Source organism: Debaryomyces hansenii (genome assembly GCF_000006445.2).
Source record: "Debaryomyces hansenii CBS767 chromosome A complete sequence".
NCBI classification, from domain to species: Eukaryota; Fungi; Ascomycota; class Pichiomycetes; order Serinales; family Debaryomycetaceae; genus Debaryomyces; species Debaryomyces hansenii.
The window spans coordinates 65,605-79,546 of record NC_006046.2 but is presented as its reverse complement, the minus strand read 5'-3'; the positions used below and the strand labels follow the sequence as shown (position 1 = coordinate 79,546).

Genomic DNA, 13,942 nt, shown 5'->3' with positions numbered 1-13,942 from the left:
TGCAAACTCTCTGTAATAAAAATTCTATAGGCGCCCGAATAGCATCAGATTTGATTTTGAATCTTCCGATCGCAGAATTAAAACGATTGTTATGACCATTATATCTATTAATGTCAACATGCTTAAAAAGACTAGAATATAGAAGAAGATTTTTCTCGTTAAGCAAGATATCAGTTAATCTAAGAAAATAGTTGCCCCTATATTATGTCTTAATTTAGAAGTAGGTACTATTGTGCATAAATAGATTTATAAAAACAGATCCGTCTTTTATATCTAGATATGAGTGGTTCTTATAACATCCTTGAAAGCTCTCGTTTTTGATTTATCAATTGAGTTGGCTAATTGAAAAATACTATCTGGCCTTGTGAGATTTTGACTTTAAGTTTACAATTAGAAGATCCCTTTAGAACACAAGAAGCAAATAGTCTAAATCAAGCTTCTTGTGTAATAAACATAGATGTTTAATGACTTCATATATTTGATTTCTATTGTGATATTAATGTAGAATCTTAGACGTAATGGAAATTTGTTCCAAAAATCTTCACATATATAGCTAATGAGTAATGCAATATACTCTACCACAAGAATATAAAAATTTAAAATAATCGTATATTGCAGATTAGATACAGCAGTTATCAAAGCTATGTGAGAGTTTTACATTTTCTACACAATTTTCCAGAAATTGTAGTGGTGAATATGTTATTGCTACATATTTCAGAATATAAATGGTAATGTCTCATTAATTCCATTTATTTCATCATGTATGAAGAGATTTTTGAAGTTGTTTTTATCAGCCGGTATTTTCTTATTAATAGTACTATGATATAACCTTGTGGAATATCACAAAGGATTTATTTTCAGGGTTTAAAAAGGGCGATTTTATAATTCATTGCAATCTTGAGAATATATGAATTCTTTTAGAATTAATTTGAGATACAAATATACCCAGAAGAAATCTTATTAAACACTGTCAATAGTATACTCCAAAATTCCAAAAAAAAACGATTTATTGTATGAATTCATATCTACAAATATATTAATAGTATGAAATATTGATTTGCATACGCTAGTTGATCAACTATTAACGAAATTCAAAAGAACTAGTTAAGAACATAAGGAAAAATCATGACCCCACTAATTCAACAGCCTTAAGTGCTGTAGATACTGCAGACGCTGGATTAGAGCCTGTTATAATTCTGCCATCAGTTACTACATGCTCTTCAAAAGGTGCATCTGGCCGACTAAAATTTGCACCCAATCTCTTACATAATTCTTCAATCGAACCAAGATGATCTTTTTTCAACGTTCGATCAACACCAATAATTTCCTCTCCCTCATGGGTGAATCCAGTAATTGTTTTGCTTTCAACCAATAATTTACTGGGGTTTTCTGGGTCGTATAATCCATCGAAAATATTGGAACCGTGACTAACAGCAGCTATTATGCCGTTGTTCTTCCAAATATTCTGAGCAACTTTGTGCAACCCCTCGGCTTGGGGAAAATCAAAAGCTGTACCATGGCCTCCAGGAAAAAATATAATTTGATATTCGTCTGGATTTATTTGCGAAGCCTTTTTCATATTTGAAATTGAGACATTGAAGTCGGAACTTTTATTATTGAATACATCCAAATCTTTTCCATTAAGAAACATAGGATCAAGCGAGTTTACGTCATATCCAAAGGTTCCATTTTCAGAGACAAAATCTGATTCAATATTGTTTTCTTTAAATACCAAAAATGGGTGTAATGCCTCGCTCACAAATACCCCTGTTTTGGACCCGTTCTCGTAAAATGTATCATGATGCGATGTCACTGCTATTAATGCTTTAACCATTTTTACTAATATTAATTGATATAATAGGAACTGTATACATAAGTGAGAAACAATGTGTTTAAATATTATAGAAAAATTCTCTTCTAATGGAAGGTTAAAGTTACAATTGCTATGTCTAACCAATTATTAGGTTATAATTGCTGTAGGTTTAAAAAAGCCTGATATATCACGTTCTCCAGTCAGGAATATATATATATAGTTGCATTAGCAAGCTTGTAGTTTATTTCTAACATGACGACTAGTAACTTACTTTTTTTATTCAAAAATTAGTATCGTAGTATATGTATGTTTCAAGAATTGTCGATTCAGTAATGACTAATAAGTGAGAGGAAAGGTCATTGATAAGGCTAATCTGACCAATATGGGTTATCCGTCATCTATGTTTCTCCAATTATATGCGATTCTTTCCTCTTTCCTTAGTTTAAATCAACCTAATTAAAAATTGAACGTGGCACTGAATATGAAATTTACTCATTGTAGTAATTTAAAGGCTTTGATTAAATGAATTCATTTGATTGAGATATGAATTAAATTGGACTAACCAACATTTCCTTACAGAAGTACACACTAATGAGCTTTTCCCGTCCGTTTTCTGTAAATTGAATTAGGAAGGTTTTAGAATCAGAATAATATTGAATTCGAGAAATTAATATCAAGAGGACGTCCCAATCGTGTAATAATTCAAAGCAAGTGATTCATCTTCGGTATTATTTTACCCCCAAAGTAGGTAAGATATATATTGTTCTTGACCTTAAAATAATCAATAACAACCCTAAACGAGCGAAATCTATTTTTTTTTTGACCTTTAGAGTATTTATACAATGCTCATCAAAGCTTTCAGAACCAATAATGTTTGATATATCATCTTTGAAGAGAAATTCGTCAAGAAAAGGAAACATATGATACAAATGATCGAAGAATCTCTTTTTAGTGTCCATATGACTCTTTGGTTTGGCAATGAAAGTCTGATTGTCCTTCAGAATCTTCTTTTCTGTCCCTATTGTGAAGCAGAGAATCATTTAATTTTCTAATATATCTTTTCTTAATATCCATGAAATCTGATAAAAGCCTCAATCCCGAATCCTTTTGCAGTAAAGAAATCCACGATAAAGGACCAACGTTGAAATGGTTTGATATTGTTAGATAGTCAGCGGATGCGTATACATTATGAAAATTTATTGCATCTTCATACTTAGCTATAGGATTGTATCCAACAAAATAAAATGGGGAATTGTTAGCCTGTAATTGGTTAGATGATGTGAGCTTGATGTATGTTAAGAGGCATAATTGAAGGTACACTGGAAAACATAACCATTCTTTCAAGCCTACTTATTTCTCTTTTCAAGTTTTGGAACTCTTCGTGTAGCTCAGTAGCAGAGCATCTACCAGAATAGCCAAGGTTACTTTGTTACCACTAGATGTACCGATACAATTGAGATTTTTATATCCTAACAACTTGAATAAAGATTACCTTTATCACATTCTACTTTCTTTCTTTTACTGAAGTCACAAGCAGAGTTCTGTTTCTTCCTTTTTCTGGAAGTTTCATCTACAAGCCATATTTATTAAGAAGCTCATTGTAACTTTAACCAAAAGAAACTATCACTAAGTCGTACAAATTTACTTCTTTGTGTAATTTGAATCAAAGAGTACCACTTCTATTATCCATTTCACCAATACTTTTAACGTACAGGTAAAGTCTAGCAGTAGTATCTTAGACCATTGACGAGAAAAATGCAGCTTGATATCATCTTCCACGCGCCTGGTTGGAAATAAATACGGGTAACATTATCAAGCAAAATCAAATAGAGTCTATTTCGACTTGAAGAAGTTGTCAAGAGAAGATAAGATCAAGACTCTTTTGTTTACGTACGAGCTTGGAATCCGCCATAGTGCTCAAGTGTACAAATTCATAGAGCAGGTCAGCGAGAAGTTTGTCGGCCATAGGTACACTCCAGGCTACTTGCTGCAGGCGTAGGTTTTCTTCACGAGGGTCTTCTTGACGGAGAGAAGATCACATAAGTTGGATATGCTTCAGCACGTCCAAATTTTTCAACCACTCAATCTCGGAAAGGTGGTGTTCGACGAGATGAGCCGGCGTCTCTACGGCTTCTTTGAATTTGGATCATTCTATTCGGACACCGTCACCGACGCCTTGAGGTTTACAGATTTGCTCGTGGTTAGTCCTACAGGACCGGGAAAGAGCAATGCCTACAAGATATTAATGAAAGGTATTGAACCTTGACACAACTTTTGGAAAGCGGAACCTCGACAGTGCGAAAAAAAAAATGGGCCAAAATTTCTAACTGCATTTTAAGACTGGAACCATTCCGCTAATTTATGAATTAGAGCTTGTAGTTAGTATTACCATGATGTAGAGTACATTCCATGAATAATAGACCCATCTAGGAGCTTTTCTTCGGAATATTGAACTTATGTGTGTTTTTTATGTGTTATAATGATAACTGTAGAACGGTGGTTGCCAAACCATTGGAACGGTATCATATCACTTTTTGTGATCCTTTTTCGCGCTGTGCTGCAAATAACTTCATTTTTACATTATTAATGCACACATAATTCCATTGAAAATTTTACTGTTTCCTGAGTACATGCTAAAATCGGTGTTGGAACCATTTTAATTACATGATTAGTTTACTTCACGAATTTTGTAATAAATGACAATATTATCTTACACTCTGGAAACAAAGGAGTTCATTTTCTTCTGTCAAGATAAATGTCGAATTAGCTATTTATATGATGCTGCAGAGTATTCATTATTTTGACTACTACCACATAAGTTAATTTTAAATATGCAATTATATTCAAATCCCCAAACACACCCTCTCAAATCTCGAAAATTGATAATTGGTTGTGATTAATATTAGATAATTCTGAAATCTATATATTATTCAAAAAAGATACAGCTTTAACAACTAAAACATTGAACCCTTCAGTTTCGCTTAGATCAATTAATTCATTAACGGAATTCGAAAACATTTCATCTTTTTCATCCTTAGCCAAATTATTAGGTACTACAAAGATCTCATTGCTCGAGTGAGTGCTTGCCCTCAAGACGTCTTCCTTTATGCTGTTTTCTTTAGTATAGTGAATTGACAAATGTGCTTTTGTGCTGTGCAGAAAAAGAGACCTAATTTTTTCTTCAAGCCCAGAAGACAGTGATGACGACGTATTTATAAAAATGTTAACCGATAATAGATTAAATGCCAATTTATAGACGACATTTAAGGTTAACAAATCACTCGCACTTAAAAAGTTATCATGATGTAAAACAAGATTAACTGAGTCGATACCAAAGATTGATCGTGGTTCTTCATTCTCAAAAGAGTTCAATATGCATACCTTATCCTTAATAATTTCCTTAGAAGAAGGCTTATCTTCATTGGTTACAAATAATCCAAAATGAGCACATGAATGAAAATGCTTCCCATATAATGCACGTTCTGAATCTTCGCAGTTAAAATTACTGCTATTAGAAAGATTGCTTGCTAATTCGTTTTTATTAATAGTGCAAACTAGCAATTCAGATGCCTCAGAAATCTGGTCATTAATAGTAAAAATATGATTTTTAAATGTAGATAATACTGACCTCGATGTGAAATGATTCCCTAATAATTCATTAAACATCTTCATAATTGTTAGTAAAGACGAAGATTTATGAAGTTTGTCTTCATTAAAGTTAGTAATGTAATCTTGATATAAAGCTTCCAATAAATGTGATGTCCTTGATCTGAATTCTCTCAAATGTACTGCCTTTATATCAATACTATAATTATTATGTGCGTTGTCACTTAACATCGATATATCATGAGTGAATGACATTAAGTGTGAGATGGAATGTATATCTCTTAATAACACGACTAATTTTGAAATTCGAAAATGGTCCAATTGATCTATATCAATATCTTCTAATGAATGAAACTCGTGTAAATCATTTCCGGAGGCAAGAGGTCCTGAATCTGACGAACTTACTTTTATTATTGGAGTACTATCCAAGGATGTTTCACCTTTCAAGAATTTTTCGACTCGAAGTCTGTATTCAAGGATAAACTAATAAAGTCAAAGGAGTAGTCATAAAGGTAGTAATGTCATTACAATAAACATTGAGTATACCCTTTGAGTAATAATTCCGGCGTTCAATCCTACGGTTAAAACAACAATTTCAACAATTCCTTTACATGACATCAAAACACCGACCGCTAATGACTCACGCCAAAGTAATTTATTAAGCTTTCCAGCAATAACCCTCCAAATATCTTGCCTACCATTGCTAACAATATTATACCTATTGTATAGGCCCAATCAATTGCCCTGTTCAATAATCCTATATTCACATTTAATCCAGCTAAAGCGAAATAAATAGGAATTAAGACAATGTGTACCAAATCTTCTAATTTCTCGGTGATTTTTATCACATATCCATTTGTCCTAGGTACAATAACACCAACCATAAATGCCCCAAATATGGGATGCACGCCAATAATATCAGTGAAAAATGCTGAGATAAAGACTGTCGCTAAAATAAATAACTCTCCTGAAATCAAATCATTGGTAAATCTCTGTAAACAAAATTTCATAGCCAATCTAACTGAAAAACATAAAAATAAGAACTACGCAACCGTCAATAGCAATATATAAACTGTATTTACAGCATTTGAAGCACTGACCAAAGTAACTACTAGTGCTAATAAGATCGGCAATGTCAAATCATTTGTAATTGCCGCAGCTAACACAATTGTGCCCACTGTATCAGTTATTAAATTCAATTCTGTTAAAATACGAGCGAAAACGGGAAACACTGTAATACACATGGTCAAGGAAATAAATACCATATACGAACTATATTGGTGGTAGTTCGGTAGAATCCATTCTATACGTAGTATAGATACCTTTTGCAATACCACATCCCAAAGCAAACGGAACAGCCATATTTATTATTCCAACACTAATCGCCACCTTTAGATTCTTCTTGATAAACGAAATATACACTTCTAGTCCGATAATGAATAAAAATAAGATAATTCCTATATTGGCCATTAAAGTCAACCAGGAATGGATTCTTCTGGGAAACAACGCTTTTGAAGTTTGGAATGTGACCCATTACTGATGGTCCTAGAATTATCCCTGTAACAACCTCAGCGATAACCTTGGGTTGTTGTAACTTAAGAATTCGATAGTATACTAATTGGCATAACAATATAATTAATACAGCTTGGAAAAACTGTATACGGCGATGATTTCAGATATTCCAATGGATTTCTGTGGCTACTATACCTGCAACTGTATGGGTTTTGACTGCCATTGCATACACTCTTGCCTGTCCTTTGTGATAATTTTTGCTTAGTAGTATATTACTGTATAATATGCGACTGTGTAAATCTCGTTGCGTACTACAACTACCTTTATCGTAGCACAGATCATCGTATCTGCTATACATTTACGCGCGCGAAAATTATGGTCTCCCTTCGTATTTCCTAGGGACATGGTAGAAGAAATAAAAACGGAAGGTATACCGAACTTGGCAATGAGGGGGGGGGGCACAAACTGTCGGACGCCATACCAAATGGATAATTAGAGAAGGCAAAAGTATACGTACGGAAGGCATTGGAAGAGAAAGGAACCAGTAAGAGAAGTAGAATTATATATAAACGTATGAAAGTATCTTTAGGTTTATTGGAAGGACATAAATTGCTCTAAAATGTATTCCTTTCTTAATAAACCAAGCAGAATTAAGACAATTGTGACATTAGGCTATTTGGCTGTGGGAACAACGTACCCTTTCTTATTATCCTACAGAGGATCCATTAACATTCCAATGACAAAGAAAGGAGTGACTAATATCAGGGTGTTATTCACCAAAATATAATATTACAGTTAATGGTGCTTTTTGTGGTGGGAAGTCAAAACATATTCACATTTGCAATATTATTGAAGGTTCAATATATCAGATTGATGTAGTATTGCGAACACTGCTCCACTGGTGACGGGTGATTTAAAAGTTGGATGCTCATACTAAGTTGTACCTCCGTATCGTCTTAAATCTACCCTGTATTCGCACTAAGATACTAATAGATAGTACATCTAATGATAAGGTTTGTTTATGTTAGTAATAGGAAATTTATAATATTTAGAACGTCTCTGTTTTTGATACTAGTTCATATTTGAAACGGATATATGGGTTGATGACTTCTTCAAATCCTACTGTGCTAATTACGCTTTCGCTAATATACTATAAACAGATCAATAAAATTATAACCCAAATGAACATCAGCACAAGTTATTACGATCTATGTAATAAATTTCATTTACCTTTGAGACTATTGTGAATCTGAAATGGTAGATTAATTATCTTGCTCTACCTGAATCTTTAAAGCTCGATTAAGTTCATTGAAACCCTTTTCAGTTTTATCCTTCAAACCCGTCCATTCAAAAACATAAGATAAAATCCCACTGAAATCTTCAGACTGAACTAATTTTGTTCTAGTTTGGCCATCTATCTCTAATGGAATAAATTCAAAAGAGTGTACGCCGACGAACATAAAATCAAAAAGCAAGTTACCTTTCCATTTGAAAGAACTTGAGTTATTCTCCAACACAATTGGATACATTATGTTTTCATTTCCACCATTTAGTTTCATTTTAATTTCTAATTGAGTTCCCGGCAGAGGACTCGTTACACCAGGAGTGTAAATTCTGACGTCAGTGAAAAATGGATTCCATTGTGAGTGTTTCCTGAAATCTAAGAAAATTTCTCTCACCTTCTCTGGTTTGGAATCGATGATTATAGTTGCATTCAATAACATATTTGGTTATACTTTAATTTATTATTATCGTTTGTTGCGTGGAGGTCTGCTTATATATGTGTCATTTTAACTCCGTCTGCGCGCTGTATGATGACAAATAATGCACAGAGTAAAAAAATAATAGAGAGCATTATCTCAACATGACATATACCTCTGCACAAATCGGCCTCGTTAAGATTTTAAACCTTCTTAGCCAACCAACTTCAAAAATTTACGATATAAAGAATAAAGAATTTTAGGTCTATCTAAATTATAACAACCTTTTTATCCAACGAGACCTATAATTACTTTTTACTCTATCTAAGGAACTTTATCATTTATAGAATGCTTGGTCATTGAATTCACCAATTGGACGATTTGTAACATTTTCCCTGGACACCAATATATCTCGCTGCTTGCATTAGAATTTTTCTTTGTATCATTCTCAAACGAGAATTCAGAGCATGTCATTTGTTGAAATCTTACTATTTTTAATGCCTTTTTTTTATCCCAAGTTTCTTTCGGAATATGTCCCATAATTACATTAATTGAACAAAATCTATTTATTTACTCTCAAAGGTCATTTGATTGGTTGCCAAGAATGAGTTCAAATCTTTTACCTCATAATCATACAGAAAAACAAGCTTATATAGAGAAAAATCTTTAGGATCTCTCCAGTGACCAAATTTTGCAAGATTATAGTTTTTAAACCAATGACAATAAAATGTCCAAGTATTTCCCTGATAGCTTGTCCTACCTGTTAATATCACACGCAATGAGCTATAGTAAAAAAGTAGTTTGCAAGCAAAATATTTTTTTTTTTCATTTGCAAGAATATAAAATTCGTCATCTTGTTCTCCAATCCATCCCCATATGAGTTGTTGATTATTCAGAATAATTATTTTGTACATGATGTCTTCTAGTTTCTTTATAGAATCAATGTATATTAACGATTCATGGGGCTGAATCTCATCTCTTTCCTCCAAAATAAGCCTGTAATCTTTAAGTTGTTCTATCAAGGATATTCTATTACACAATTTAGAATCCAAAAGCGTAGTAGTGTCCCCCTTAAATAATATTCCAAAACTACTTTCTTCCAAGTAGGGAACAATAATATTCTTTACATGTTTCATTCCCATACATATGGATAGTAGGTTAGGCTGCGATAGATCATGTGCTATTAGTGGAAGAAACATTGCGTGATGATGCAGCAATAGATTGAATATGATAAGGCTTGAGATCAAAATTTCTATTGCTTGTGAAGTTGAATGTGGCCCATTTCCGGATTCAATATCATTGATGATATCCATTGTTTGCTTGACGCTATTCAAAAAATATTGAACAGTCTTATTGTAGAGTACCTTACCCTGATGAAATCCTCTTAATTGATTAGGCTCGAATATAGATAGATGACAGTTAAAAAACTTTATAGCTTGTGGAGATTGAACCAATTTAGAACCCTTAATAGATTCATAAAAATCGAGATTGTCTAGATGCATTGTACTTATAGCATAAATACAATTTCGAACCAAATCTGAATGAAACCCTAATCTTTGAGTTTCCTTAAACCAGACATTCATTTTTGGATTTGGATGGGGTCTAAAGTCAAATTCGCATAGATTTTGGTAGTAACATATCAATTGATACTCAAATGATGATATTCCAATGAGGCTAGACATAGAATTGAGTGATTTTTGTGACTGTGATGTACTTAAAGAGTAAGATCTAGCTTCTTGCTCATTGGTACTAATAGCATTCGTTGAGAGTTTGGGTTGTATATCAGGATATATACACTCTCGATTCCTATGAGCACAGTACTCACATGCCGGCCGTGCTTCATCACACTAGATCTTGTTAGATTATCCCTAATTGTTCTCATAACCTACCAAATCAGTATCACTTAACGTACCTTTATCTTGAGCTTGCGACAATTCAGGCATCGCACAGTTCGGCGTTTGGCCTTTGTTTTAAACGGACCGATCTCCTCTAGATTATTACTTTTCATATCTATTGACTTATTAATTTTGAAATACACTTCTTTAACTGCTATTTTCAGGTAATCTTAGTGATAACTTATCGCTTTTTTTGCTTACATAATAAAATTATTTTGTTTTAACACAGGCCATTTACACCCTGGAAGCCTTATACTCATTAAGAGTTCGAATTAATCGAATATTATATTAATCTATGTAAATAATTTGCACAAAAAGTATGATAACCACGCTAGACACTTGAAAGAAGGAGCAGAATTTTTCAAATGAAATTTAATGCTTCTTAGTCAATTTTAGTTCCTTTGTGCATGAAGTAGCAGTATTTAGTTTCATCATATCACATCATAATTTGTATCCGGCTCAGTAATTTACGCTATTATATATATTTATGGCGATCAACAAGGGAGAATAAAAATCGCATTATGAATTTTACTGCCCTGTAACGTTTGAAACGCAAAACATATAAAGGAGGATAAATAAAATATAATCGTTATAACTTGGAAGGATGAAAAACAACACGACCATTAACTTTTCCCTGAGCTAATTTGTTCAAATAATCTGGCAATAAATTAAAAGGAACAGCGGTAGAAAGAGGCTTTATTCTTCCCTGTGCCACCCACTTCATACACTCTACTTGTTCTTGAGAAGTGCCGCCAAAGTTGAAATTAATCTTTACCTCCTTTCTAGCCAACTCAAAGTTTCTAACGAATAACTTAGACCTTCCTAGCCCTACTGTGTCAATTCTTCCTCTTGCTTTGACATACTCTTGACACACGTCAAAAGTCTCTTGAAACCCACAGAAGTCAAAACAGACGTCGAATGATTGCCTTGAATAGTCTGATTCACTAATGTCCAGGAAAAACTCCGTAGCCCCATACTCTTTCGCCAATTTTTTGGCTTCAGGCTTGATATCCACCGCTACGATAGTACATCCATAGTTACGAAGAATTTGCAACGCATTGAGACCTAGTCCTCCCATTCCCATAACCAAAACATGAGCTGTAGGTACTAAATCTTGTCTTGCTTTATTAATAGCATGAAATGGAGTTAAAACTGCATCTGATGCAATTGCAGCTTGCTCATAGGTCACTTGATCTGGAATCGGGATTAACCCTCTCAAATTTTTAATCAATAAGAACTGCTGAAACCCACCATCTAAAGTCAATCCATATGCTTCTACAGATCGCAAGCAATTGTTGTCAAATCCACTTCTGCAATTGTCACAGATTCCACAGAAGCTTGCAATGGCAATCGCAACCCGTTCTCCAACCTGATAATCATCAGGGACACTCTGACCACCTACTTCGACGATTTGCCCTGCGATCTCATGTCCCATTACAAGCTCATCTGGAATATATCCTGGTTGTCCATGTACTATGTGAACATCACTCTGACACAAGCCAGCCGCCTTCACTTCAACTAAAACTTCTCCATCTTTTGGCCTTGTAACTGGCCACTTATCATATCTAACAATATTCTTTTCTCCTCTTCTAAATCCAAACGCTACTTGTGTCTCTGGTATCTTCATGCTCTTGTGTGTTGACATTTACTATTTGAAAGACGTCGTTATGAGCAGATTACATATTTTAATTAAATTTCATTTGATCCCTGCAATAGTCGGAGAAAATCTAATTTAAGCGAGGTATACCGAAATTTAAACTGCGACAGAGCTTGGGTTAACAAATATCTAGTAAGCTTCACTTTCCCTAAAGATTAAGAATTCAATCGAATTTAATTCATCTTAGAATCATTTCTTTATCTTTATATATCTTTTAAATAAAGGTGATCAAATCGCAAGCTGATGACATAAAAAGAGTTTTTCACTATATTCAGAATATTGCGATGTGCATAGGGACTCACTTATGGATTACGATTCTTACCAATGACTACCAATTTCATTGATAAACGAATCTAATTAGAGTTCGAGAAAAGTAGAAAGAACTAAAGTACCAAACTACCATCCGCTTGATTACCCGCTTGGTTATCTGCTAGAAAGAATTGGGAAGCATGAGAACTTGAAAATATAAACGATTGTCGTCAGTGTCTATATGTGTACCTCGTGAGGAAAAAGGTATCTGGTTACACTATAGGTTACAAATGATTTGGCAAATTCTACTCAATCAATTATCTGTTTGAACCTTAAGCATTATGCTGGGCAACGCTTTAAAAAAATCAAAAATTGCATTCGACAAGGTCAAGCGGTAGGGGATACAGAATACATTGACAGAGAATCTCAGGCTTTAATAGAAAGTACTTTCTATATACGAGTCTGCATAAAGATTAAAAGTAATTGTCAACATAGATGGCTTGAAACTTGCTACCGAGTTCATAAAATTCAACAAGAAGTGTTGTAGTGAAATTTCGATCAAAAAGTCTATCTCTTTCAGAAGAATGCTTGCTCAAGTTAACTACCAATATTTGCAAATTTTTGTTGGACAAATCCGAGCTATTGTGAACCTAGTTAATTTATAAAATCTGTAGCATATGCACTGTTTGTTGATTTCTTTCATGGAAAAATACACATGGCACAATAGCCTTAGAAGAACGACAACATATTTAAAGTCTAGAATCAATCCTCGTGAGGAAATCCTGAAAGAATCACATGTAGATAAGCATAATTGTAATCTAAAAGCCACTAAACTTACAATTCATTATTAATCATGTCATTTTTCTCCTCATCCTAGATTTCGCAGAAACGGTCCTTACCTCCGTTTAACGCTGTTGTACTTTGAGCTACTCGCGGTACTTGTATTTAATGTATAAGAAGCGATTATTTCGCTGATTCTTAAGCAACTAACTCAAAAAAAAAAAGAAACACCCAATTCACGGGGAAGTACATCAAAGTAACCATGTATGAAAATTCACCTCATAATGTCTCATCAACCCGGTTTGTACAAATATAACAAGACAACAACAGGCTCAGCAAGCGCGCGAAGTAAAATCATAATTTGTTTTGTTTAAAGCAAAGCCTTATATTTTATGTCAAAGAAAGTCGTATTCAATGAATAGATTGCCTTCAGAAATCTCTCCAAACCAATCTATCTCATTAAAAATGTTATGGTAATCTTCTAAAATTTCTTCATTTGCCGAATTCGATTGAAAACACGGTGATTCATTCGCTTTAGAAATTTTAACCTTTTCATAAGGAAGTGAAGCTTCAGAATTCTCTTTCAGTTCATGAATTCTTTTCCTTAGAATCTCGTCACCTAATCCCACGTTAATCATCTTCATGGATTCTAAATCTTCGTTGATTTTCATCTGGACCAACTTACTGCACTGATTCAAAGCCAATAGAGCTTCTATTGCCATCGGAAACT

At 33.7% G+C, this 13,942-nt stretch overlaps 7 protein-coding genes across 7 annotated transcripts; 2 read left to right on the top strand and 5 right to left on the bottom strand. All coding sequences in view use genetic code 12, as the record gives it.

Moving 5' to 3' along the window:
* Window positions 1-1,123: 1,123 nt before the first annotated feature.
* On the bottom strand, window positions 1,124-1,834 carry DEHA2D00880g (DEHA2D00880p; the record flags this gene model as incomplete). Its single annotated transcript, XM_458508.1, has 1 exon — window positions 1,124-1,834. One exon carries the CDS (start codon window positions 1,832-1,834, stop codon window positions 1,124-1,126), a length of 711 nt encoding a protein of 236 aa, XP_458508.1.
* A 2,029-nt stretch (window positions 1,835-3,863) lies between these two features.
* DEHA2D00858g (DEHA2D00858p) lies at window positions 3,864-4,079 on the top strand (the record flags this gene model as incomplete). The annotated part of the gene is made up of 1 exon (XM_458507.1): window positions 3,864-4,079. The coding sequence occupies one exon, from the start codon at window positions 3,864-3,866 to the stop codon at window positions 4,077-4,079; it is 216 nt and encodes a 71-aa protein (XP_458507.1).
* A 3,471-nt stretch (window positions 4,080-7,550) lies between these two features.
* Window positions 7,551-7,718, top strand: DEHA2D00836g (DEHA2D00836p; the record flags this gene model as incomplete). The annotated part of the gene is made up of 1 exon (XM_458505.1): window positions 7,551-7,718. One exon carries the CDS (start codon window positions 7,551-7,553, stop codon window positions 7,716-7,718), a length of 168 nt encoding a protein of 55 aa, XP_458505.1.
* A 475-nt stretch (window positions 7,719-8,193) lies between these two features.
* DEHA2D00814g (DEHA2D00814p) lies at window positions 8,194-8,655 on the bottom strand (the record flags this gene model as incomplete). Its single annotated transcript, XM_458504.1, has 1 exon — window positions 8,194-8,655. The coding sequence occupies one exon, from the start codon at window positions 8,653-8,655 to the stop codon at window positions 8,194-8,196; it is 462 nt and encodes a 153-aa protein (XP_458504.2).
* Window positions 8,656-8,955: 300 nt separating this feature from the next.
* Window positions 8,956-9,171, bottom strand: DEHA2D00792g (DEHA2D00792p; the record flags this gene model as incomplete). Its single annotated transcript, XM_458503.1, has 1 exon — window positions 8,956-9,171. The coding sequence occupies one exon, from the start codon at window positions 9,169-9,171 to the stop codon at window positions 8,956-8,958; it is 216 nt and encodes a 71-aa protein (XP_458503.1).
* A 26-nt stretch (window positions 9,172-9,197) lies between these two features.
* On the bottom strand, window positions 9,198-10,574 carry DEHA2D00770g (DEHA2D00770p; the record flags this gene model as incomplete). The annotated part of the gene is made up of 2 exons (XM_458502.1): window positions 9,198-10,478; window positions 10,521-10,574. 2 exons carry the CDS (start codon window positions 10,572-10,574, stop codon window positions 9,198-9,200), a joined length of 1,335 nt encoding a protein of 444 aa, XP_458502.2.
* A 541-nt stretch (window positions 10,575-11,115) lies between these two features.
* On the bottom strand, window positions 11,116-12,171 carry DEHA2D00748g (DEHA2D00748p; the record flags this gene model as incomplete). The annotated part of the gene is made up of 1 exon (XM_458501.2): window positions 11,116-12,171. The coding sequence occupies one exon, from the start codon at window positions 12,169-12,171 to the stop codon at window positions 11,116-11,118; it is 1,056 nt and encodes a 351-aa protein (XP_458501.2).
* Window positions 12,172-13,942: the final 1,771 nt, after the last annotated feature.